The sequence below is a fragment of the Cetorhinus maximus genome, chromosome 5 (genome assembly GCF_964194155.1).
Source record: "Cetorhinus maximus chromosome 5, sCetMax3.hap1.1, whole genome shotgun sequence".
NCBI classification, from domain to species: domain Eukaryota; kingdom Metazoa; phylum Chordata; class Chondrichthyes; order Lamniformes; family Cetorhinidae; genus Cetorhinus; species Cetorhinus maximus.
This window is the reverse complement of record NC_135883.1, coordinates 28,227,471-28,255,018: the sequence shown is the minus strand read 5'-3', so window position 1 is coordinate 28,255,018 and position 27,548 is coordinate 28,227,471. Positions and strand designations below refer to the sequence as shown.

General features: G+C 44.0%; 1 protein-coding gene across 4 annotated transcripts in view; it reads left to right on the top strand.

Moving 5' to 3' along the window:
- Positions 1-7,368: 7,368 nt before the first annotated feature.
- LOC144680539 (grainyhead-like protein 1 homolog) overlaps positions 7,369-27,548 on the top strand; it is a 104,490-nt gene continuing 84,310 nt past the window's right edge. The window contains exons 1-3 of one of the 4 annotated variants that reach the window (XM_078541626.1): positions 7,369-7,794; positions 25,657-25,843; positions 27,423-27,490. In XM_078541626.1, the coding sequence (XP_078397752.1) occupies positions 7,775-7,794; positions 25,657-25,843; positions 27,423-27,490 (275 nt within the window). In that variant the 5' untranslated portion in view covers positions 7,369-7,774. The remainder of the gene's footprint in view (positions 7,795-25,656; positions 25,844-27,422; positions 27,491-27,548) is intronic. The other 3 variants (XM_078541625.1, XM_078541623.1, XM_078541624.1) reach the window with 3 other exon arrangements.

The window sequence follows — 27,548 nt, the reverse complement described above, 5'->3', positions numbered from 1 at the left end:
TACTGATGGATGACAGATTCAACTTCGGGAAATAACTTACATTTATATAGAGCCTTTCATGACTTTAGAACCTCACAGAAAATGAAGTACTTTTTAATTGTTGTTTTGTTGTAGGGAAACATGGTTGGCAATTTGCCATCAGCAAGGTACCACAAACTACGGAGATAAATGACCTGATATTCTGCTTTAGTGATATTGAGTGAAAGATAAATGTTGGCAAGCACACCATTGAGAACTCCCCTGCTCTTTTTTGAATAGGGCTTTTATGATTCACGAGGGCAGATGTGGGCATCGGTTTAATATTTCATCTGCAAAATATCATTTCTGACAGTGCAGCACTCCCTCAGTGCAGTCCGTCTTAGATTATATGAGGACTGAAGTGCCATTTCAAGATTTTATGTTCAAATTTGTGGACTAGGACTTGAATCCACAACCTTCGGACTCAGATGTATGAATACTGCCACTGAGCCAAGATTGACACTCTAACCTTAATGCAGAGAAATGTGAGTTGGTGTTTTTGGGGAAGGGTGGTATAAAAAGAAGTGGGAATATAAATTCAGCAAAGATGATGAAGGGTGTGGTTCAGAGACACTTAAGGGTTCAAATACATAATTCCTTGGAAGTGCAGATAGATGAAGCCATAAAAAGGCCAGTGGCATTTTGGGTTTTAGAATTAGGGATATAGAACAACAGGCAAAGAGATTATGAAGTCCAAGGAAATGATCATGTCCCAGTAAGAATACAGTTATGGGTGTCCCAATGTATAAAGGATATTAAAACCATAGAAAATGAAAGTCTAGATTCACCAGGATGAAGCCAGGGATAGGAATCAAGTTATATGAAACTCACATACCAACATACATAAAAACATATGAATTAGGAGCAGGAGTAGGCCACTCAGCCCTTCGAGTCTGCTCTGTCATTCAATGAGATCCTGGCTGATCTGATTGTAACCTCAACTCCAAGTTCCTACCTACCCCCAATAACCTTTCACCCCTTTGCTTATCAAGAATCTATCTACCTCTGCCTTAAAAATATTCAAAGATTCTGCTCCCAACGTGTTTTGGGGAAAAGAGTTCCGAAGACTCTCAACCCTCTAAGAGAAAAACATGTCTCCTCATCTCTGTCTTAAATGGGCAACCCCTTATTTTTAAACAGTGACCCCTAATTCTAGATTCTCCCACAAGAGGAAACATCCTCTCCACATCCACCTTGTCAAGTCCCCTCAGGATCTTATATGTTTCAGTCAAGTTGCCTCTTACTCTTTTAAACTTCAGATACTAGCCTAGCCTATCCAACCTTTCCTTATAAGGTAACCCACCCATTCAAGATATTAGTCTAGCAAACCTTCTCTGAACAGCTTCCAATGCATTTACAACTTCTTTAAATAAGGAGACCAATATTGTACAGAGTACTCCAGATGTGGTCTCAACAATGCCCTGTATAACTGAAGCATAACCTCCTTACTTTTGTATTCACTTCCCTTGTAGTTTCCTGCTTTGTCTCCTTCACTTTTTGAAAAAGGAGTTACATTCGCTATTTTCCGATCTAATGGAACCTTCCCTGAACCTAGGGAATTTTGGAAAATTAAAACCAACGCATCACTGGCCACTTCTTTTAAGACCCTAGGATGAAGTCCATCAGGACCTGGGGACTTGTCAATCTGCAGCCCCAAAATGAGATACTTGGACTATTACCATTGGAACAGAGAAAGTTGGGGAGGTTTAATTTGAGGCATTAAAATTATGAAGGATGACTAGAGAAAGACTATTGTTCCTGGTAAGATGGTCAATATTATGAGATCATCAATTGAAAATAGGTATTTAAGAGAGTGAGGAGAAAAGTTAGAAATTGGAGGTTGTTAGATCTTGTGGTGCTTTCCCACGGTAGGGTGGTTGAGGCAGAAACCACTGACATCTTGAAAGGAAGAATATATAAGCATTTTAATCTGTGGAAAAGGGTCCTTCCTTTTCAGAGGAGTCACTGAAGAAAGTTGTACTGCAGCCCCCCAAAGGGCTGCAGTACAACTTTCAGTAAAGGGGCAGGGGACCACCCCTCTGTTAAATCACAGGTCCAAGATGCATGTTTCCTCAACATGTTATTGCAGTCTTGTAGGCCAAATTGAGCCTGAGAGCAGAAGCAGGTAAATACATCAGGCAGCGCCCCGTAAAAATTGCAATGGGTCATCTCTGCCAGCATCTGTTGTCAATCTTTTTCCCTTAAAGATTCTTCCCAAGATGATGGCAGAACAAATGGTAACATCTACCCTGGCACATCAGAGCAGCTTGCATCAAGGACTGCAGATGCACCAAAATTCACTCCTCACAAGTGTGGAGGAACAGGTGAACAGGTACAGATGTCAGGAGAAGAATAGGAAAGAGCATTACAGGCATTTCTCTGCTCTATAGGGAAGGAATTGGTACCCTACTGGGAATACCTTCCAATAGGCATTAGTACAAGAGTAAAAGACCTGTCTGTCTTTTTGAGTTTCTCATCAGTAGCCTGCACCAGTTGTGCAATTCCAAAGTTACACAAAAGGGACTTTTTAGATTGCTGCGGTGTGAGTGGCAGCTTTATGTTCATCTGTAGGGAAGCCCTGAAGCACAGAGGAAGCAAGTGCAGACCAACTTCCCATGCAAATGCTGTGATTGTAAAGTCTATTGCTGCTGGATTTGACAGAGTGGGAGAATAGCTGGAAAGCGCTATGACAATGAACTTCACCTGTAGCAGAGACACCACAAAGACTGCTCTTGTCCCTGAGCAGCCAGCTGAGGTGCACCATACTTTTTTTTACTCATTCATGGGCTGTGGGCATCACTAGTCAAATCAGCATTTTTATTGCCCATCCCTAATTGCCCTTGTCCAGGGGGCATTTAAGAGTCAACCACACTCCTGTGGGTCTGGAGTCACATGTAGGCCAGGCCAGGTAAGGATGGCAGATTTCCTTCCCTAAAGGACATTAGTGAACTAGATGAGTTTTTCTGACAATCGGCAATGGTTTTGTCATCATCATCAGGCTTTTTTAATTCCAGATTTTTATTGAATTCAAATTTCACCATCTGCCGTGGTGGGATTTGAAGCCAGGTCCCCAGAGCATTACCCTGGGTCTCTGGAATACTAGTCCGGTGATAATGCCACCATGTAGATGCAATAGCTTCCAGTAGATGTGTCCTCCTGCTCATCCACACCATCATAATCCACTTCCTCATAAGTTTGGTAAATTGTCAGAAAGCAGGCAGAGACTGCAGGCACTGTGTGATATTATCATGGCTCTAGCCATTGAAAGACTAGCCCCTGACCCAGTGGCCAGAGGTTCAAAGCTATCTTTATCCCTACAGAACTGCAATAACCAACAGTGTCTTATCATCAGAGTTGCTCCTACATTTCAAGGACTGCTTAGACATAAATTGTGGAATAGGGAAAGCGCACTTTTTTATTCTTTCACAGGATGTGGGCATCGCTGGCTAGGCCAGCATTTGTTGCCCACTCCTAACTGCCCTTGAGAAGATGGTGGTGAGCCACCTTCTTGAACCACTGAAGTCCATGTGGTGCAGGTACACTCATTGTGCTGTTAGGGAGGGAGTTCCAGGATTTTAACCCAATGACAGTGAAGGAATAGTTCACTTGTTCTAAGTCAGGATGGTATGTGGCTTCGAGGGGAACTTGCAGGTTTTCATGTACCTGTGCCCTTTTCCTTCTGGTGGTGGAGCTCACAGATTTGGTAGGTGCTGTCCAAGGAATCTTGGTGAGTTGTTGCAGTGCATCTTGTAGATGGTATACACTGGTCCCACTGTACGTTGGTGGTGGAGGAATTGAATGTTTAAAGTGGTGGATGGGGTGCCAGTCGGGCGGGCCGCATGTCCCAGATGTTGTCAAGCTTCTTGAGTGTTGTTGGAGCTGTACTCCTCCAAGCAAGTGGACAGCCTTCCATCACACTCCTGACTTGTGCCTTGTAGATTACGGACAGGCTTTGGGGAGTCAGGAGGTGAGTTTTCCACAGGATTCCCAGTCTCTGACCAGCTTTTGTAACCACAGTACCCCCAGGATGTTGATAGTGGAGTATTTAGCAATAGTAATGCCATTGAATGTTAAGGGGAGATAGTTAGATTCTCTCTTGTTGGAGATGGTCATTGCTTGGCACTTGTGCAGTGCGAATGTTACTTGCCATTTATCAGCTCAAGCCTTTTATAGCAGCACCAGGAGGAAGGATGGTAGAACTTAGAGGATTTAAATTATGTAAATATCGCAAACTAAATGATGATCTTTTGTTACTCCTTGATGAAAAAGATGATTAGGAAAGGCCATGGAATGATAACAAGTGATGGTAGAAGGCATGAAGGTGGCAGTTCATCTTCAGGTAATTTGCAGCATGTTCTTTGGAAGGGGCATGTTAATGGGGTGGAGAAAAAGGCATATGGAACACTTGCCTTTATCAATCGAGGCATCGATTACAAAAGTAGGGAGGTCATGTTGGAGTTGTATAGAACGCTGGTGAGGCCACAGCTGGAGTACTGTGTGCAGTTCTGGTCGCCACATTATAAGAAGGATGTGATTGCACTGGAGGGGGTGCAGAGGAGATTCACCAGGATGTTGCCTGGGATGAAACATTTAAGTTATGAATAGAGGTTGGATAGACTTGGGTTGTTTTAGTAGGAGCAGAGAAGACTGAGGGGCGACCTGACTGAGGTGTACAAGATTATGAGGGGCATGGACAGGGTAGATAGGGAGCAGCTGTTCCCCTTAGTTGAAGGGTCAGTCACAAGGGGACATAAGTTCAAGGTGAGGGGCAGGAGGTTTAGGGGGATGTGAGGAAAAACTTTTTTACCTAGAGGGTGGTGACGGTCTGGAATGCACTGCCTGGGAGGGTGGTGGAGGCGGGTTGCCTCACATCCTTTAAAAAGTACCTGGATGAACACTTGGCATGTCATAACATTCAAGGCTATGGGCTTAGTGCAGGTAAATGGGATTAGGTAGGTAGGTCAGGTGTTTCTCACGTGTCGGTGCAGACTCGATCGGCCGAATGGCCTCTACTGCACTGTGCTTCTGTGATTTATACAATGTGTGGGTTTTTGTAGCAGTGGCATGGATGCTCAGTGGTAGAATGTATCCATTGCTGGACATGGATCTCAATCAGAATTCTGCATCTGCCTTTATCTCTACCACCTAGTGTTGATAACATCCTCTTCCTCGATCCCGTGATGTTGTAGCTGGCTGTTCATCCTGCTGTATTCACTTCTCTTTTGTGGAAATATTGTGCACCATTCAGGAGATGGTGATGATTTTGGAAACCTTCGCTGGATTGATGAGCAACACTCATCTGAGTAGTTCAAAGTATGAAGTTGTTGCTTTTGTATAGTAATTTCAGTGGTGGCATGGACTGCATTGTATTTACACCTCATTGCACTCAAACCTAGCTGTTATGCATGGGTGGAGATTTCAAATTGGAATTATTAGCCATTGATACAATCAGTAGTCCTTGACCCCAATAGTCATTAGTTCATACACTCAGGCACTTCAAATTTCAAGATGTGAACTACTACATTATAAAAGCATTGCAGATGCTCCCTGTATTGTGGGCATCTTCAGTTTGTGTTGTCATTTCACTGGAACAGCTATTAAGGTATTTCTCTCTTATGAAAATGGTGCAATCACTGGCTGGAAACTTGATATTCTGGCAGATGTCTCTTCAGGTGGCCTGCTAGAATCTGGTAACATAGAAACTTAGTACTACTGTGACTTTCACAGCCATAATTAAGAGTTATCTCAATATTTTATATTATCTGCAAGTCAGCCTGCAGCAGAAGCCATAATTCAGTCACTGCCGCTTCAGTGAAGTGTGGGTGGTGAAGGCAGGTTTCTTCTGACATACCCAGGTAGGAGTTGTTTGTTTTTATATGCAGGTGAAGGACACACGTGCTTTTGCACCTGAGGATTTTGTCCCTTCATGAAACTGTCATCCTCATCTAATTCATACAGGAGAGCTATTCAAAAGGATGTCCAGCTTCAGAACTCTGTTAGCTGTAACTCATAATGCAATAGCAATTGGAAGTTTTATTATGTGGCACCTTATCGAAGGGCTTTTGGAAATCATTAAATTATATCCACGTTACCATTGTCCTCTCTGTTACCTCTTCAAAGAACATGAGTTTGATCAAGCAAGGCTCCCTTTTGAAATTCATGCTGACTATTCATTATTATATTTTGGGTTAACAGTCACTTTTGGGTAGATTTCACAAAAAGTGTTGCCTGCAGAAAACATCACTGAAAGCATGCATTTATGAAATTATTGCATTTATATTGGTTTGGTGGTTGTTATATTTGAATGTTAGAAGAGCTTCTTGATTTAAAATAGCTTTTATTTACAGTAAATGAACAATTAACTAGGAGCATTGATGTTAAAAGTAACATCTTATTTTGCAATTATAGTTCTTAAATTTCCTTATTTGTGTCAGCTATTATGTTTTCATCATTGAGTCTTCCTTACAGTGTACTAAACCGGGCAGTAAATGTTACTTTAAGAAAGTCCAACGGCACTTCAAAGCCTCATAGATCATTCATGTGTAGCAAATTGTAGTATCCCCTATTTTCACCCATTGCGCCTCATTATTATTTTGAACTTCATTATTTTTGATAATAATTACTTTCTAATTTAAGCTCATTTTGCACTTAAACATATATAAAAATATTTTAAAAATCTAGAACATCAGGATTAGATGTGTTTACCCCTCCCTCCAGAAAACATCTTCAGAAAGGAGACATTTGTTGAGTTCTGACATTCCGCTAGTCATTCATTTTGCTTTACTTTTAGTGCTATAGATTACTGATCTTTAGCTCAATGTTCCAAGAATTTCCTTCAACTTCCACATCACTTTGGCTATGAACCCAAGGTGAAATTTAAGCCTAAAACCATCATTATGTGCAGGGGTGGATTAACGCACAGTCCTTATGGGGTGTTTAAATTAAGCATGGTTTATTGTGCTATGATTTGCTATTTGAGATTTTTAATGCGGTGTGTGAACGTTTTCCTGAGCTGTGTTTCATCCATTTCTGGTAGTGCTGAGGGAGTGGTACCAACCTTTCTGATAAAACGATAGTGTCCCAGTCCCTCAGGAAGAGGTAAAATATCCAAGAAGAGGAGGGGGATTCTTCTGGCCAATGTTTATTGCTCAAGCAACATCACTAAAATTGTGTATCTAGTCATTATCACCTTGCTATGTGAAAATTCCGCCGCAGGATTTCCTACTTTACTACAGCGACTTACATTTCAAAAGTACTTCATTGGTTGGAAGGCGATTTGGGATCGGCTGAAATGGTGAAAGGCGCTATAGAAATGCTTTTGATGGTTGGAGGGGCCCAGACGTACCCCGTCAACTCTGAATGCAGCTCTGGCTACCAGTAAATCTAACATCCAACACACCCTCTCAGCGGAAACAGGTTGCAGAACAGAACTGAGAGCACACCCAATTTACCTGGAATCATTAGCATGTCCAATCACATCAGCCATCAGATCAGGACGAGAGGTAAAGGGGGAAGAGAGAGAAAATAACAAAAACAGTCCGACAGCCCAATCGTATTGAAACCTGCAATTCGGTTCACGGCTGAATCAGCTACACCACGACTGGGCGAGTGAGTTAAAAAAACAAATAACATTTCAGAAAAACCCGTTTTGCTCCCGCGCTGAGTTTAGACGCTGGCGGTTCGGGTTTAGCCGCACATTGGCCCAACTAGAAAGTCCAGTTGGACCGACCGACCAAGTGTGTGTGGGGAGAAGAAGATGACACAAGAACACGACAAGTAAGTGAACAGACTCGCTCTCCTGGGGCTTTCCGCCCAGCCCAGCTCAGGAAACTCCTTAAGAGACCGGCGCCCTTCTGTCTCTCGGTGTTGGGGGGCGGGGGGCTCGCTCGCGGTGTTTGTGTGAGGGGGAGGGTGTCAGGGGGGCTCGCTCGCGGTGTTTGTGTGGGGGGGAGGGTGTAAGGGGGGCTCGCTCGCGGTGTTTGTGTTGGGGGGAGGGTGTAAAGGGGGCTCGCTCGCGGTGTTTGTGTGGGGGGGAGGGTGTAAGGGGGGCTCGCTCGCGGTGTTTGTGTGAGGGGGAGGGTGTAAGGGGGGCTCGCGGTTTGTGGGGGGGAGGGGTAAGAGGGGCTCGCGGCGTTTGTGGGGGGATGGTGTGTAGGGGGAGGGGGCTCGCGGATTCTGTTGGGGGGGAGGGAGCTCGCGGCGTTTGTGGGGGGGGAGGGGGCTCGCGGCGTTTGTGGGGGGGAGGGGGCTCGCGGCGTTTGTGGGGGGGGAGAGGGCTCGCGGCGTTTGTGGGGGGGGGAGAGGGCTCGCGGCGTTTGTGGGGGGAGGGGGGTCGCGGCGTTTGTGGGGGGGAGGGGGGTCGCGGCGTTTGTGGGGGGGGAGGGGGGTCGCGGCGTTTGTGGGGGGGGGGGAGGGGGCTCGCGGCGTTTGTGGGGGGGGAGGGGGCTCCCGGTTGTGTGAGGTGGGCTCGCGGTGTTTGTGTGAGGTGGGCTCGCGGTGTTTGTGTGAGGGGGTGGGGGGTGGGCTCGCGGTGTTTGTGTGAGGGAGTGGGGGGTGGGCTCGCGGTGTTTGTGTGAGGGGGGGCTCGCGGCGCCTGTGAGGGTGGGGGGGGGGCTCGCGATGCCTGTGAGGGAGAGGGGGGGGGATCGCGGCGCCTGTGAGGCGGGGGGCTCGCGGCGCCTGTGGGGTGGGGGGGGGCTCGCGGCGCCTGTGAGGGGGGGGGGCTCGCGGCGCCTGTGAGGGGGGGGAGATCGCGGCGCCTGTGAGGGGGCTCGCGGCGCCTGTGAGGGGGGGGAGATCGCGGCGCCTGTGAGGGGGCTCGCGGCGCCTGTGAGGGGGGGGGGCTCGCGGCGCCTGTGAGGGGGGGGGGCTCGCGGCGCCTGGGGGGGCGGGCGCTCGCGGCGCCTGTGAGGGAGAGGGGGGGGGGTGCTCGCGGCGCCTGAGAGGGAGGGGGGGGGGGGCTCGCGGCGCCTGAGGCGGGGGGGGTGGCTCGCACGGAGCTGATTTTGCTGCTGTGATTTTTCGGCGGAGCTGGTGCGGCTCAGGTAATAGTGGATGCGTGGGAATGCAGTGCACCTGTCAAAGTAAAACTCAGGCAGCAACACCTGCTCCACCAGGAGTTTTTTTTTAACGGGGCGATTGGGTGGGGGGGGGGGGGTGGCGGGGGTGGGAGGAATGGTTGCATTCGTCGACTTTTCAAAAGAAAACCCCACGTTGTCGATCGTGTTTTGATAATTGAAGTTGTGTGGCAAGTTTGCGCAGGGTTACTCCCGATCAGACCGGGAATTTCCTGGCCCGGTTTTCATCCCCATCGCCCGTTTTAACGGGCGGGAAAAGGGGGTGGGGTGGATTTCTGCTGATTTACCGCCGAAGTTCCGACGGTCGGTTGAGAAACTCCCATACTGAGGAAACTTCGATGAGCATACTTGATAGTCCGGGGGGCGAGAAGTCTTTGATTTCCCAGGGGGTCTTTTTCTGTGACCAGTGGCAGCGTTTGTTTATTTTATTTATTTATTTATTTTGTCCGTTCTCTGAGAGCCGGAGTCAGCAACAGTGAGAAAGCCTGAAATTCAATTCGATTTAGCGAAAAGGCTGAAGAGAGAGTTTAGCAGGCGGTCAGAGCTCAGCAAGAGCTCGCTGTGTTAGAGAGCGAGGAGGAGGCAGCAGGGGAGATGACTATCTGTTGTTGGGTTAGGCGACAGCACAGACCCGCTCTCTCGCCTTTGGTCAGGGAGGTGGTTCGTTTGATGTTGAGGGAAGTTGTCCCACTGCTTCCCGCATCCCTGATTTCAATTTATTCTCCTTGCAAGTAATGTGACATTTCTAAATCAGAGCAACATTTCCCCCCCCCCCCCCCCCCCGAGGCACAATGGGATTTCTTAACTTTTGGCCACGGCTTTCGCGTCTAGTTTCGGCAGGGAGGCTTGAAGGAAAAATGGCGTGAAGACACTTGGCAGCGATGAAACTCTACACCTGCTAGGCGTTGGCCGTCATCTCTTTAAAAAATCCCTGAGTCAGGCGAACAATCGGGCTGGCAGGTGCTCAGCAATAAACACCTTTCTCAAATGTAAAAGGGAGAGGGGGCTGAGTATTCTTCAACTTGCATTGGGTTGATCGTTTTGATCACTCATCTGATGACCCTGTGAGACAAGTTTGTTTTATGCACTCCCCTGAAGAATGTCAAGCCAGGCAACGTTTCACTGCCATTAATCAGATCAACAGCAAGATGCTTTACATGTCAGGCAAAAAGACCATTATGCTTTCAGTTCTGGCATCTGACAGTAAGGACTGTCTTATTCACACTTATTATTCATTCCCTCTGATATCCTAATTCTTAGTTAATACTTGAAAATGTTTTCATGCGTTTTTTTTCTCTCGGAGTCTCCCACCCTCCCTCCTTTCTTCGAGTTAGACACATAATTAGCTTTTGCAAAAGATTATACTGAGTGCACATCTCTTCAGGTTATTCATGTTTGGGACCCCGGACTGAGAACCTGATATGAAACCCTTGTTAAATTTCTAATTATTTTTTAATGTAGGCAATGCTTTGGACTTTAAGAACTAGGGGAACTGTGCAAATATAAGTGAAGGATATATATCCTGAAGTCCAGGGTTAACGTTTATGTGGAGGGTGCTTTCTAAATTGAATCTCTGATTTAGTGCAACTTTTCTGTGCAGAAAACCCCTGCAAATATCATGGGTTTCCAATGCCTTAATTCCTACTGCGAACCCAAGTAAAGCAGTACAGATAACCATTATTCTATATTTTCCATTTTTGGTGCATCACTCGCACTGAGATTTTGGTTAACAGTATTTGGCCAGAAGAACATACATCAAAAAAGTTTAATCAGATGCCCTCTTTCAGTCTAAATGCAGTACTTCTAAATTGCTAAACTCTAAACGAAGAAATACATTCTAAATAAATAACTCATTTAATTATTAAAAATGTCTGGAAAATATCTTCATGTAATTTTATACCTGGCTAGTCATAAGCAGCATTTAAATTATTTTTTTTTAAGAACTCTGACCTGTGGATCTCAAAAACTTGGCTGTAATCAGTACTGTTTGTTTTCTCTCCTCTGAAATTATCCAAAACTACCTTCTAATTATTTTCCTTCTGCTAAATTTCTGAAACTGTGTAAAGTTGCAGTCAGATTCAATGCGAATTGAAACTAGAGGTTGAACAGACACAGGTATGACTGTAGGTTACCTGATTACTTCAGTCACTGCCACTATCATTTAATTTGCACGTGGTATTTTATGCAAAGGTTGTTCTTTCCATAATTTCACCCACATAATGCAGTGCTCAGACTGTACTGTTCAATGTACTTGACAGGACTGGAATGAAAACAGTGAAACGACCTATAAAGGGGCATCACTGTGCTATTGGAAAATGAGAGTCTCCATAATTTAACTGATCAGTAATAGTACAATGGTTGATTTGGTTGATAGTAAGTTTGCTGAGATATTTTAGTACTCTAGCACTGGTCTCAAAAGAGTGAAGCACAAAATATTTCTGGCTGGAGAAAAAAATACTGTTTGTACTTTTCATGCGTACTATTGGAAAAATAGCTTTGGGATGTGCATTCTGTCATTATGTGAGTTATTTAGATCAGTTTTCTAACTTGCAAATCAAAAATGACCCCAAGTCAATGCCTTTTTTAAACAGACTTTTTTCCTTCATCTGTTTCCTTCCTTCCCTTCTGAACGTGTTGATTCATACCTTCAGCCATCTGGTTTCTCAACCATAACATTGTTCTTCATGTGTGTGTCCATGCACTGAGTTTGGCAAGGTAATTTGCTTGGAGTGAGGCAACAAATGCAATGGGGATAACAGAGACATGGCTGCAAACAGGACAGTTAAGTATTGGAGGCTATAATGTACTTAGAAAAAAATAGCTGATGAAGAAGGGATGGTGGGATTAATGTGTGTGCTGTGTTAATTAGAAATGGCATGATGTCAGTTGCGAGAAAGGACAAAACTATTTAGAAACAGAACCTGTATGGATATGAATTGAGATAAAGATTAGGAAGGGATCAGCCATAGTGTTAGAGACTACAGACCACTGAATAATGGAAAGGAAGTCAATAGAAAAATATGTTGGCAAAGCTATGAAATTAGTAAACAAAAATCATAATCAAGGAGATTTCAACTATCCCCAAGTAAAGTGGCAGGGAGAGGGAGTAAGAAGGAAAGATAGCGATGGAGTTTTGAATGTCTAAAGGGCTCCCTTCTGGCCCAGTATGTAAGATGCTCAATAAGGGAGGATCTGCTGCTAGATCAAGTAATGGGAAATGACCCAAAGAGATAGGGAGGACTAAGTATGGGAGAGCATCTAGGATTAGGTTGGAATGAATTGGAGAAAATATTGACAGACTTAGATCAACAGTTGGCAAATTTAAAAGAGACGTAGGTAGAGTTCCACTATATATTCCAGTATAAACTAAGGATCTAGTCAAGAAAGGAACATCATGGATAAATAAAATACATTTGAACTTAAAGAAAAAAGCCTATGCAAAGCAAATAATAAAGGAGAGGATGAGAAGGGAATGTGATCTTGGGGGAGGAGATGCAAAAGGTAAATAGGAAGGTCAAGGGGAAATATGAAATGATAATAAGCAATAAACTATTCTATAAGCACATAGGTGACATAGGAGAATTAAGATATGAATAGGATTGCAAAAAGGAAGATAAACTAAAATTATACTGAAACGACAAAGGTACAGAACGGAAACTTTTTCTCAGTTTTCACTGAAGACGCGATCAAAGGGGAAATGATCAGGTTCAGATGGATTGCACCTGGAGACACTCTCGGATTCTGGGAAGGAGATAGCAGAGGCACATATATTTGCAGTGCATAAAGGTTCAATGGAAAAGGAACAGTGCCAGAGGACCGGCGTACAACATATGTAATTTCTGTCTTCAAAAAGGGACCTCATGATCAACTAGTTTAATGTCAGCAGTAGGAATGACACTAGAATTTTTGCTGAAAGATTAGCTAAAACATCAAAAAATGGAAAACCTAAGAATTAAAGGAATGTTAAAAGGAAGATCGTGTACCTTAAGTTATGGGCCCTGACCACATTCTGGCAATAGTACTGAAGACTTCTGCCTCAGAACTATCTGCGCCCCTAGCCAACCTGTTCCAGTATAGCTACAACACTGGCATCTACCTGGCAATGTGGAAAATTATCCAGGTATGTTGTGTCCACAAAATGAAGGACAAAACCAGCTTGGCCATTTGCCAGCCCATCAGTCTGCTCTTGATCATCAACAAAGTGATGGAAGGTGCTGTCAAGAAGCACTTATTCAGCAAAATCTGCTCATTGACATTTAGTTTTGGTTCTGCCAGGACTACTCAACTTCTGACCTCATTAGAGCCTTGGTCCAAACATGGGCAAAGGAACTGAACTCCAGACGTGAGGTGACAGTGACTGCCCTTGATATTAAGGCAGCATTTGACTGAGTGTGGCGTCAAGGAGCCCTAGCAAAACTGAAGTCAATGGGAATTGGGGTGGGTGGTGTGCGGGTGATGGTGGGAACTCTCCGCTGGTTGGAATTATACCTAGCACAAAGGAAGATGGTTGTGGTTGTTGAAGGTCAATCATCTCAGTCCTGGCCATTGCTTCAAGCACTCCTCAGGATGGTGCCCTAGGCCCGACCATCTTCAGCTGCCTTATCAATGACCTTCCTTCCATCATAAGGTTAGAAGTGGGGATGTTCGCTGATGATTGCACAGTGATCAGCACCATTCGCGACTCCTCAGATACTGAAGCAGTCCATGTCCAAATGCAGCAAGACCTGGATAATATTCAGGCTTGGGCTGATAAGTAGCAAGTAACGTTCATGCCACACAAGTGCCAGGCAATGACCATCTCCAAAAGGGGAGAATTTAACCATCTCCCCTTGACATTCAGTGCATTACTGTTGCTGAATTCCCCACTATTAACATCCTGAGGGTTACCATTAATCTGAACCTGAACTGGACTAGCCATATAAACACTGGCTACAAGAGTAGGTCAGAGGCTGAGTATTCTGTGGTGAGTAACTCATCTCCTGACTCCCCAAAGCCACTCCATCATCCACAAGTCAGGAGGCTGATAGAATACTCTCCACTTGTTTGGATGAGTGCGGCTCCAACAACCCTTGAGGTCAACAGCATCCAAAACAAAGCAGCCCATTTGATTGGCACCTCATCCACCACTGTCACACAGTGACAGCAGTGTACCATCTGCAAGCTGTGCTGCAGCAACTCACCAAGGCTTCTTCAACAACACCTTTCAAACCTGTGACCTCTACTACCTAGAAGGACAAGGGCAGCAGGTGCATGGGAACGTCACCGCCTGCAAGTTCCCCTTCAAGTCACACATCATCCGGACTTGGAACTATATCACTGTTCCTTCACTGACGCTGTGCAAAAATCCTGGAACGCCCTAACAGCACAGTGGGTATTCCTACACCACATGTGCTGCAGTAGTTTAAGAAAGTTACTCCCCACTACCTTCTCAAGGGTAATTAGGGATGGGCAATAAATGTTGGTTTAGCCAGCGACACCTGCATCCCATGAACAAATAAATAAAGCAAAAACCTTATTGAATGCTTTGAAAATCTAATAGAGTACATAAGATTATTGCAGTGGATGAACTTTCAGAAAGCCTTTGATAAGGTGCTATGTAAAAGTCTCAAGGAGTGGAGTCAGACACCAGTTAATAGAATGGATTGAAAGATGGCCACATAAATCACCAAGTAACAACACAAATTGATAAGACCATCAAGAGTGCAAATAAAATGGTCTGTACTGCTTATAGTGGGCAGGTTGGTATTAATGCTATTGGCCTACTACAAGCAAACACTCTGGAAGACATATCTTTATAAGTTGCAAAATAAAACTAAGTGTACTAAAAGGAGTAGCGTATAACAGATACCGGAGACTGAAACAAATTGCAGTGGTTACATTTGGAGCTTTTAATGTACATACCTCACTGCTTGATGAAATGAGTCGTGAAACCACCATGTGTTAAAGACAGCAGCAGGTTTAGTATCTCTGAAATTGACCAGCTCGCAAATTGGATGCAGCAACTGCTGCTTCTGTTCGCCTGTTGTCCTGTATTATTGGCTGCTTTGCCCCGTGGCATTGCATTGGCAGGTTTGACTTCTTAGCATGATTTGTGAAGATTGAGTAAATTTCAAATGACGAGGAAATCTGTTTTCACAGTTAATTTATTCCTCTTAATCCATAGCTTTAAACAGTAGGTACAGAGGGGTAAATATTTAAACCAATCACACCTTAACGGTGCAAAGAACTTACTGAATGTTATGAAATACTTGGTGTGCCTCATACTTTGTAAATGCCACCTTATAATTGATTACTATGGTGATGGAAAATGATTGTCGTTAATTGCCCAGCGTTGTTGCTCACCCATAGCTGTGAGTGACGGGAATGATTGTAGAGGAATAGAATACAAAAACAAGAATAGTTTTAAATTTATGCGGAACCTTGCTAGGACCACTGCCTGCAGTTCTGGTCTCAATTCTGTAAAAAGGACATTGAAACACTAAAGAAAATGCAGGAGACCAGTGTAGAGCATAAAGACTGGCGTAGTTCAGTTGTGTTGAATGACCTGTTCTGTGCTGCAGATTTCTGATTCCTTTGAGGCATTCCAGCTGAGCCCAATCCAACCTTCCACATAGACACTTTATAACGAAAGTGATTGGTTACTGAAAGGAACAAGCACCTAGGTGATATTCCCCATTCTCAGGGGCACTGTTGAAACTCTTTCGAGTTATCAACAGTCACAGATTGCAATTCTTTCGAGTACAATCACAGTTCTTGGTTTCCGGGAGTGGGACGTGAACCGACAACTCTCTGATTCAAAGTCGAGGGTGCTATGAACTGAGCCACAGCTGACACCTCAGGGGCACTGTTGAAACACTTTCGAGTTATCAACAGTCACAGATTGCAACTCTTTCGAGTACAATCACAGTTCTTGGTTTTTCCGGGAGTGGGACATGAGCCCACAACCCTCTGATTCAAAGGTGAGGGTGCTATGAACTGAGCCACAGCTGACACCTCTAGGGGCACTGTTGAAACTCTTTCGAGTTATCAACAGTCACAGATTGCAACTCTTTCGAGTACAATCACAGTTCTTGGTTTCCGGGAGTGGGACATGAACCCACAACCCTCTGATTCAAAGGCGAGGGTGCTATGAACTGAGCCACCGCTGACACCTCTAGGGGCACTGTTGAAGAAGAACAATTGTAACACCCCTCTTAATGGCCACTACAGATCACTTAACTCTCGCAGACCAGGGATCAAACTTGAAATCTCCCTCATCTTAATAACTCTCTTCTGTACCAGGCAGTGATTTTTGAACTGAGCTTGAGCCATTGGGAAGCTCCCAGTTCCTCCTCAAGAAGAATATCACTGGTCATACTGACAGGTAACCCCATGAGCATATTTCAAGAAGCAGTTCTAAAGGTCTCAGGATCTAGCCTGTATTGGGTGGAGACAATTGGGCTGGGAGAAGGTACAAGTTTCAAGCCAATCTCCTGTGTGAAATGTTAACACAAACTGAACTAGTGACGCAGTGCATTTTTGCTTTGACGGAGAAACCTACAGAATCTATAAATCCAGAGGACGAAAAGCCTATTCGCATATTGACTTGAGGATGTTATTTGTCTTTCATTTGCACATGTAAGATTTTAATGCTTGTGCACATGCTTGAACAGAAATGTTGTAGTTTCTGGAGTGTAAGAGTCCAAAAAGTGACTGGGAACCATTTCATCTTCAGCAAGGGTGGAAAACTGGCCTTGGTGGATTGGCTGCTATTGTACTCAAGACAATGGAAATGAAAATCGGACAGGGTGCATAATAGGTTGCCAATCCAATGCCATCTGGTTTCCAACCCTTGCTGATTTCTGTGGAACAAGATTCCACAAACCTCAGATTATCAGTTTAGTGGTTTTAGTTGTGGGATAAATAATGGTCAAGGGAATTCTCCTTCTTCAAATTCTGCCTTTGGATCTTTTACCCAAAAAAAAATGCCGACTTGTTCATGGGTGAATAGTTGCAAATGGCAGAATATGCGTTGTGCACACTTTTTTTCTGGTTATACCAGATGAAGAGGAAATGGGACCAGAAGCAGCTAGAGGGCTGCCACCCATCTTTCTCCAACCGCCCTAACTCTAAACCACAATCATCACTACCTCCTCAGAAAATGTACCTTCAACTCCTATCACCTTGCAAACTACTGTCCAAGCTCCGACCTCCCTTTCTTCTCAAGTCCTGAATGTACTGTTCCTCCTCTCAAATCTGTGCTCATTTTTCCCACAACTGCCTGTTTGCTTCACTCCATTTGCCAACGCCACACCCTCCCCCCACCTAACACAATACCAAAACCTCCGTAACCAAAGTCATAAATGACATCCTCCATGACTGACTATGATTATGGTGCATTATCCTTCCTTGTGCTCCTTCACCCACCTCAGCCTTTGACACTCATCTCCACCAATCTACCACCCCTCCTTGCCATTGCCTCTCCAGAATTGTCACGCTCAGTCGGACAATCCTGGCTCCATTCAACTCTATTACTACCCATGTATTATCAGACTGCTTGTTCAAAATCTAGTCTTGGATTAGTTGCAATCTCCTTTGGCTTAACTTTGGGAAAACCCAAAGCCATCAGCCTAATTTTAAAGGGACAGATATGCTGAGTGAGAAGCCTATAGCAGGCGGTAGACCCATGGAGCCTGGAAATGTGTTGGCCTGGATAGGTCTAATGGCTATCCCAGATTTCCACAATTTTTAGTGACACATCTGAATCTGGCGAGATCCACTGCCCAACTGGTGAGCAGAAGTGGGGTGGGAATTTGGTGATGGGTGGCTGTTGCTGAGGGTGTGTATGATTGGTTCCCGGCAGTCAAATAAATGGTGGCTCGGGTTGCAATCAGGGGAAGTGGGAGGCCTGTGACAAGATAGGCCTAAGGATTTTGTACAGCCTGGAGGAGCGCTGCTCTTTCTCCATTCCTTTGGCCCCTTGTGCATCTTTTCCCTGCTGTTAGTGGCTGAAGGATCCTATACTTAGAAATTTGCGCCCTAAGCCCTTCTAACTTGTCTCTTGACACCGCCACTCATGTTATTGTCTTATGCTTTCTATCTGCTTTCTGCTTGCAACTCTGAAGTGCTATGAGACTTTTTTCTATGTTAAAGGTGCTATTTAAATACATGAAGTTGTTAATGTAAGTTCCCGCTTGGTGTTATCTACACTGCTTAATTCAAATTATTTAAATTGAACTTTTTTCGGTGCAAAGTTTAACTTTCACGTTTGCCCACAAACAGGCTAACTCCATAAGCACGAGAATTAAGTGTGGAACCTGTGGGATCTACTTGGGCTTTCTTATATCTTATTTCAATCACTGTTGGATAATAAACTATTTGTAGTGTCAGACATGATCAGTGATGCCAGCATTTCGATTGTATCACAGTATTCCGCCTCCACCTTTTGTCAATGTGGTAAAGTGCCTTGCAAGCCACTTTAACCAATATGAAAACACTTTTCAAGATCTGAGAGATATTTTATTGTGGTGGCATCCATAATTATGTTAATGTTTCAGGTATTGATCTGGAGTAGGGCGCAGTAGAACACAGTGCCAATGAATAGATAATGTGCACTTGTCCAAAAGTGTAGGGAGTGGAATGTTTGAAAATAAAATTATAATCATAGCACAAATGCCCCAGTGGTTAAAAATGAAATGTTGATATTGTTTTGTTCACTCACAGTTGACAGCGGTGCAGAGCTGTGCTGAGCTTACTGAGACTAAGAGGGCTGTGCTAGAAAATTATTAGGTGTGTGAGACTTAATCAGATACAGCTTAGGGGTGAACATCTAAAATGAGGTGTGGTCAAAGAATGTATTCCTGTAAACAATTATACTCTTAGCAGTTTTATGATCCTATCTGTAAAGCCATTTTTCACATCTGTTAAAAGGAATCAGTCTTTTGAAATGTTTCAGTTGCACTTGGGATTTAAAAAGGAGAATGGTGATTGTGTAAAATGTTGATAAAGAAGCCACTTAAAATGATTCCTTTTGAAAGTAAAAACTGAACTGTAAGCTTCATTCTGTCATTGTGAGAAAGAAATAGATAGGCAGGAACCTGGCAGGCCTATTAAAATAACGCAAATTTTAAAAACAATCCCTTTTGGTAATTTCAAAAGCATTTTCCAGAACTTGTCAAAAGAAAGCTCTTAAATCCAGTGACTAATTGCTCAAAACATTGCCAAACTTGTACTGGCCAATGTTAGCTTTCTTTTCTCTCCTTTCAGCTACATGCAGTCTATTACTTTGTTTCATTGCATCGTATTATTTTCTGGTCTTTCCTCTCTCCTTTCTTGAATGTATCTCTGAAATATGACATAGGAAGATCGAAACGACAAAAGACCTAATTAAACTGTCTAATATGTCTGTGGACAGGACCCAGAGATTAGAATTTTTGTCTACCTTTGTGCCAGATAGTATCCCTTTTCTCCTTGTTGAATAAAGGTTTGCATATTTTCTTTTTGAGAGATAGTGGCATTAGTGGCCGAATTACAGACGCACCAGGAGGTGGGGACTCGGGTGATGAATTGCAGCAACATTAGGATCAGGTAGTGCACTGGTTAAGGAGACCACCATATCTGAGACACAGTGGGAAGAAATGCTCATGACACCACTGGATGCTGGGAAGGGGGTTTGTGCCTCCCTTGTGTTCTGACCAGGTGAGGAGGGGGTCAAGTATCTCCCCTCTTTGCCATCTCCTCGTTTGACTGCAACGGGTTTTTTATGTTTGAAAAGGATACATTTGTCAATTCAGTGAGTACTTAACCATGACACACTGTGATCATAAAAAAAGTGTCCTATTGGTTATTTTGAGTTTAACAAAGAGAGAGGTTAGCTTTATTATACTTTAAGTGAGTAAAGTAATAAATGCGCACCGACTTTTGTGCATACGCTCTCGCACTCAAAGTTCTCTCTCTCGTGCACATGCGCGAGCATGCATGCACACGCGCACACATGCACAAATACAGATTACAGAGTGGGGAAGGATAGGTTGGCCAAATTAGGGTCAATTTTAAAAAAAAAGTCAGTGTACAGTTTATAGTTTGGTAACTCAGCTGGCTATGGGCTAATTTTGATAGTCTTGATGCTTCCAATTTAAAGATGTAGATGACTGTGTTGGTTGTTCTCTGGGCAATGGTAGTGCTGGGTTGGATTCTTGTAAGAAATCTCTGTGTCTGCAGCAGGACACCCCTGAGTACTGTCAGCAAGCAGAGCTTGAAGCTTACCAGGTGGGTTAGAGAAAAAAAGGAGGCAGGAAGGACCCCACTTAGGTTTTCTCCATAAGCTGCTTGTCCTCCGTTCTGCTGAGACAGCATATGCTTAAAACATACAAAAAGTTGGCTCATCATGTGACCTTCCTTCTCCAACTGCCAGGGGATTCAAAAAATGATATTGCCCATGTATTCCAAAGGTTAATTGATTAGCTCTAGAAGCTAACTAAGCTAAATGAGACATGAGATGCGAGTCCTTTACACTTTCCTGAAGTCATCATCTTTGATGGGTTTTGCAGACAGACTCCAATGAATTGGAATGTGGGATGTATAGTAATGCATATTGGGGTTAGCCATCTTGGGCTGTGAATTCAAGTCATTTTAGTCTCTGTCTTTTTAAAAAGTCTGTTTTTAAAAGTTCAATTCAGGTTTCCACCCATGGATTAAAAATCATTATTTGGCATAGAGCATATCTTCATGACACTTGCTTGATGGTTGCAAAAGCCCTGCTGGCACGTGAACTATTTTAAACCAGTGATAGGGATGAAAAGGTGAAACTAAGTGGGCTGACTAGGATTGAGAAGCAGGCCAGGTGTAGAATTTTATACCTCTATTTTTCACCATTACAGATAACATGAAGGAGAGTAATTCTTGTTTCAGTATTTGTTGATGAAATCAATCGTATATGACTGAGCAATTAATATAAAGGAGATTGAAGCCATTCAAATAAATCAAGTTAAGTGGATGAAATCAGGAATGGTAGATGGATTTTATTGTGGGTAAATGTGTGGTTATGCATGAGACAGTGTAACCTTGGTACAGAAGATGATCTTGGAAATGCAAATATTGAAGGAAGACTTAAAACTACACTTGTTCTCATTTGAGATTACAATAAATAACATGATTCAGGTCTTTGGAATGATGAGGGTTATGGCTATGGTGGGCACACAGATTATTTTACTTGCTCTGAGTTTACAGAACTGGAGAGTTTGAGTAGTAATACTACAAGTTTGAAGCAAAACTAGAATCTAAAAGAGGCTCCACCCCACCCCAGATAGAAATGGAAATGTGAAATAGACTCCCAGTATTAACTCATTTATGATGATCTTATCAAGTATCTGGTATGGGTCATGATTGAAGATTAAAAGAAATACCACCATCGATGATCAAATGTTCTACAGAACATACAGGGGCCATCAGTGGTCAGTGCTGCAGCTGTAGGCCATTAAGTTGTACCAGAATTCTGCACTTCTTGTTTTCAGGTCTGTGGAGTGTGGTCAGGAGTTGAACAGAGCTTTATCTTGGAGGCTGATCTGTGGTTATTTGCTTCTCTCGGGTTAAGTGGGTTAAGTCCATCATGGACTGTGGAAGGAATGAGTATGATGGGCTAAATGGTTTTCATGGTTCATATTATTGTATTTCAGTTTTTCAATCCTTTTTACACTCATGCTATAAATTTCTTGGTCTGTATCCTCGTTCTATCCCCAAGCTATCCAGACTCCTCATGGTTCATCTCTGTTATGCCTGTTTTTATCTGCCTTCCTGCAGAAGCAATTACTTAATTTAGTGCAATGGGCCACCCACTTCTGGAGGGTGTTGTTACACATTGAGGTGAGGTTCTGAAAGTTAGCAAAGTTCACTTATTCCAAATATTGCTGCTCTGGTGAGATGGAGAAAAAACTTTATGGTTACCAATCATCCATGGCTGCCAAAATTTGATCTTTGTAATAAACTGTCAAAGGTTGATTATTGTCATTGATACTTCAAAATGGAACTGGACCTGAAGGCCATGACTTAAACTGCTAAAATTTTTGGACTGATGATCTACCTCACCGTGCTTTTGGGTTGTTGTTATTTTCCTTGTCAAAGTCTAACAGAAATTCACACATGTTATACTGTGATAAAACATTGGTGGGTTCAGGAGAAGGGCCATTAAAGTAACTTATTAAAATTGTCCATGCTGTATATGCAAGGAAGGGAAAACTGGGATGAAGGTGGCCTGACCAGGAAGTGATTTTGATCAAATGATCCAAATGAGTGTTGGCTAACCCAGGGGTGCAATAGTGGTGGAATTGCAATGGGGGATTTGTGGCCTGGCAACATGGTCTGCAAAAGGGTCGGTGAGTTCCAGTGAATTGATGCATGACATTCTGGCAGCAATGACCAGCACCATCAAGGTGCAGGCATCAATAATGTGTCCAGGGAGCGTGAGACCGCATCATCACTTTGGTCTGAAGGCTGCATAAAATGCAAAGAAGAGGCCTGGACTGAGACACCTGTCTTTATCTTGTGCAGAAAGGTTTCACATCTGAATGACATGAACACTGTTCATCAGAACAAGGAGCCACAGGCAGGGAGACATTGTTGGGAGTTTATTTACAACAGTGGACATTATGTACAAGTGGTTAACACATGTGCCCAGGCTGTGCAACTCAATCTTCTTAACCTTCCTAACCCTGCCTCTACGTCTTGGTGCTCCCTGGATATCCACAACAGAGATAGAGGCAGCCTGCTGACTTATGCCCTGTCTGTGATGAACTTGAAGGGCATCCTCTGGAGGACCGAGACCTGGAGGGCCCGGGCCTGCTTTTAGGGTCTCCTATGTGGCAGTGGCACCCTCCTCGAGCTGCGGTGCTGGAGCGGCTGGGGTCACTGGAGGAGGGGATTCGGATGGGCTGGACAGTCCCGGAGTCACCTGGGTGGTTGGCCCTGGGGTGTGCACCTGCTGATCCTCCTTCCCATGGGTGGCCAAGGGCCCCTGGCTGACTCCCTGAGGAGAAGGGGAAGCTGGAGTGAGATCAAACTGCCCCACACCCCTCTCGCATGCACATTGTTGGAGGCCAACTATGGTGTCAGCAAAGGAGTTCAGCCCACGCAGCAGCGATGCCCTGGACCAAGGTCTCCATGGCGGCCGCCATCCTACCATTGTTTTGTCAGTGTGTTGGCCTGCTGGTGCTATCACCTCAGACTGAAGGCGGATGGATTCCTCCATTGTGTCTTGCAATCTGAGGAGTGCAGTGGACATCCCTTCCTGATGTTTCCAAACTTGCCTTTTGCAGCTCCAGCAACTGTGATATGACCACCGAATCCATAGGCTTGCCATCTGACTCGGACTCAGCAAATTTCTTGCCTCCAGGAGTCCTCCGAATGCTGGGAACCTGGGAAGTCCCTGCTACTGCTTGCTCTGGATCATAAAGTGCAATGTGTTCACCAGATTATGATCCTGGGACTACTCTAAAGCTAGGTCCCACTGAGGTATGTGTCTCTCCGCTAGTGGAGGGTGTGAGTGAGCGCTGTGATGGGTCCTCAAGGAGGGTGCCTTCGGATTCCTCTTCAGAGGTTTCTTCAAGGCTTGATTGGAGGCCCTGGGTTGTGGACTCTTGTCAGCTGTTTCCCAGATGTGCCTGTGAAAGCAATGAGAGATAATTAGTGCATAGCAGTGGCCTGTGAAAGAAGACACATCGCTCACAGCATGGTTGTCTGATGGATGTTGCATTGCTGGATCCTCACTTGGTAGAGACCCTGCTGTCAGCACAAGAACAGTGCAGATCCTTGCCGGGCAGTTGGGTAGCTCTGTTTTCAAAGTTCATGAGGACCTTGATGTCAGGCATTCGTCCATGGTAAGTGTCCTCTCCCCCTTGCTGTGTGCCAGCTTGTCCTGCATGAATAGAGATGGAGAGTGTAAGCAGGACGCTTGCCAGGTCAGATGATAAGTCTGCCTGGCCTGTGTGGGTGGTCCCATGGACGGAATGAGGACAATTAAGATGTGTGAGGGAGAGTGAATGGTGATGTCCCTTGAACTGGCATTGAATGAGGGCCCAGTGTGATGGCTTTGAGTGTATGAGTTGAGAGTGATGACAAGAATGACTTAACCTGGCGGAACGGGGGAGATCTGATGGTGAAAGGTCATACCGACTCGAAACATCAACTGTATCCCTCTCCACAGATGCTGTCAGACCTGCTGACTTTTCCCAGGTGTTTTTGTTGAGGGAGATCATTCATCCTCTTATGGCACTGGGTGGCTGTGCTCTTTTTCAGGGTGTTGGTGCTGACCACCACTGCCAACGCCTCCCAAGCCGGATTGGTGATGTTGCTGCCCCTCCTGCGACCAGATTGCAGATAGATGATATCATGGTGGGCCTCCACGGCATCCAAAAAGCACTCCGAGGGATGCGTCATTAATCCTGGGGACTGCAGTCTTTTTGCCTTTCAGGGCCATGTCTTTGGTGCAGCAGTCCTGGGCTGGAAGCACTGAGAGGTGTGCGAGGCTGGACTTTTAAATATGGCGCCCAGCGTGATGAAGCAGTGAGTGATGGTGTGGCTAGTGAATGAGAGTCCACCTGCCATCGAAATGGTGTGTTTCCTGGGAATGCATAATTAATGCGGCGGGTTTGATACAATGCAGCATGGGAAGCCGTCATTGCGGTCGGCGGGAAAAACGTTTCACTCACCCACTACTGCACTTGATGCAATTCTGGGACAACTTCCCCCCCACCCCTGCCTTCCCCCGCCCAGTCTATGTTGGATGTTTTTATTGATATCCCCATTGTCAACAATGGGACAATAGCAAGGAGGCGTTGGTTTCCTAGTTAAAATAGGATCGGCCAAACATGCAATGGGGACAGTCAACCTGCAAGAATAATATTTAGATGTCAAGGCTGAGAAGCTTTTTGAGTAGTTTCAGTCAACAGTTTCTTCAGGGACTACCTGACACACCCTCTTAACATACATACATACATACATACATACACTGAACTGAATGATTTAGGATGAGTAAGTAATTAAGAGATAATGTTAGTGAGGTGTGTTATTGTTTGCATTTATTATTAGATGCATAGATTAAGTAATAAATCTACCATTTTAAGGGTACTCCAGATTAAGACTAAGGAAAGGGAGGGCAAACACCCACTAAGAAATATTTGCTGTGTAGACGCGTCCAAGTTGCATGCAGCTTTATATACATGAAAGGCACTACGTGCAGAATTTGGTGTATCTTTCATTTCTTCTGACTGATTTGGAGTGATCCTGTGCACCCGAGGCCAGAAGTAAAGAATCACAATGAAAGCTGAAAGAATATCATAAGCTACTGTTGCTAAACCTGTTTATCAAGTACAAAGAGCTGTTTGGAACCAACTCCAAGACTACAGATCTTGCAATTTTTTTTTAAACAAGTTTGGCTAATTTGTTTACTTGACTACTGGTGAACGAACACATTTATATATTTCTAAACTTTTATGGCCCAAGTATGGAATTTTATTTTTTTTAAAAATTTTTCTTGCTTCTCCAAGGGGCTAAGCAGTCTTTCACGTGTTTTCTTCCCATTTCTTTGCAGTAAGAGAGCAGTTTTGGTGCTACAGAATGAGCAACTTTATCCCCAAAGGCGCTCCTATACCAATGAAGACGAAGCATGGAAATCCTTCCTGGAAAATCCCCTGACAGCTGCCACCAAGGCCATGATGAGCATCAATGGTGATGATGATAGCGCTGCTGCTTTGGGTTTACTTTATGATTATTACAAGGTATGTGATTCCAGCAGATCCATCCAGGGAGTGATGCAGATAATGTGCCTGAATCCTTAGTCATGCTCAAAGCACCCAGCGCCAGCATAATTGCTGTTTGTTTGATTTGACCCTGTTAATTGCCATTTTTAACAAAACTGTCCAGCACAACTGACTCCCAAATGCAGCTGCTGCCTTTGTGAACATTTATAAATTGAGGTTTTCCAAATTAAATTGATTAACAAATATTGAAGGATTGGCCTGTGAAAAATTTTGATCTTTAACTCTTAAACTTGGCAGGCTCCAGGAGGCAACTGTCTCGTTGGACCAACTAACCAGTTTATTTGCTTTATCAAAAATCTAGCATTACTAGAATTTCAGGCACTGATACTGACTCAACATGCAAAAGTTTCTATTTTTGATTTAAATTTTTAAACTTTTGAACTCTGATCTTAACTCTAAATGGAAGAGTGGTGCCAGGGGGTTGGGGGTGTGGAAAATAAAAGTCACTGCGGCATGTGAGCCCTGAGATTTTAACTGCTGGGCCTCATTTCCATGTAAGAAGTTGGACTCCCCGTCGGAACGTTTTTTGGCAGGCGGGAGTGGGTTTCCAGAACGTCAGCCGATAGACCAATGGGTTTGTCTAATGAATAGCTAAAGCCATGCAGAATTACAAAGATTCAAGTTTGATCTCCTCCTGGGCTGAATTAGCTGATCCTGTCTTCGGCGTTCTGTAAGCTAGGAGGGTGGCCAAAAAAAGGAAATCGGCCAAGGTTCTCATGTCTAGATCACTTGCCAATCACCCTGAGTGAAATTGTGGACCGGATCAGGCATTTCTGTAATGTATCGAATATTTTGAATACTCACCATGAATAATGTTTGGGCTAGTTTGGAGAGTGATTGGCCGCAAAACCATCAAGGAGCGGGTCGTACCTTGAGGGGAGGAGAGGGAGAAAATCAGTTTGAAAAGGAAAAGACAAAAATAATTCTGACTGAAATTAAGAAATTGAAATTGTAGTCACTGAAAATTGTATGCATTCACATAGGGTATATCAAATAAAGCATATGACCCCTTTTGAATCAGATTTTAGCCATTGAATGGTTAGCTTATTCACGAAGCTGACGTGAAATGTAAATGAAACCAGCAGTGCCAGGTTGTAATTCAACTTATGTTTAAAGAATTTTGCATACCTTGTGAGTTACTGTTCTGTTTATGTACAATATTAACCATGTCTCAGAAATGGTAGGCTCTGAAGTTATGCTGCAGATACTACTGAGTGAATATGAACACATTTGACTGAAATTCTTCGTCTTTTTACAGAAATGATGGGACAAACATGAATTTGATTTTAAACCGAGACTAACATAGTGAAGGGAATTTTTATTCAACTTGCATTTTAAGGGTGGCAGATGACACTGGTTGACAGTTGAACCCCTTTTACTATCTGGCCAACATTGTGTGACTTGAAAGGCTGGCACTGTGCATTAGGTATTTGCTGGACGTGTTGCAACGACTCATAGATAATACATGTTTTGACTCCTGCCAATAAAATGCTGCTCATAATCAATTGATACAGAAGCATCTAAATATTTTTTTTAGGTTCCCAGAGAGAAGAGGACTATACCACCAGAAAAAACTTCCAGTACTGACTCCGAGCACAATAAAAGGTAGAGGTGCAGAATATTATAGCAATTGATATGTTTAAAATTATAGAAGGCCATTCAT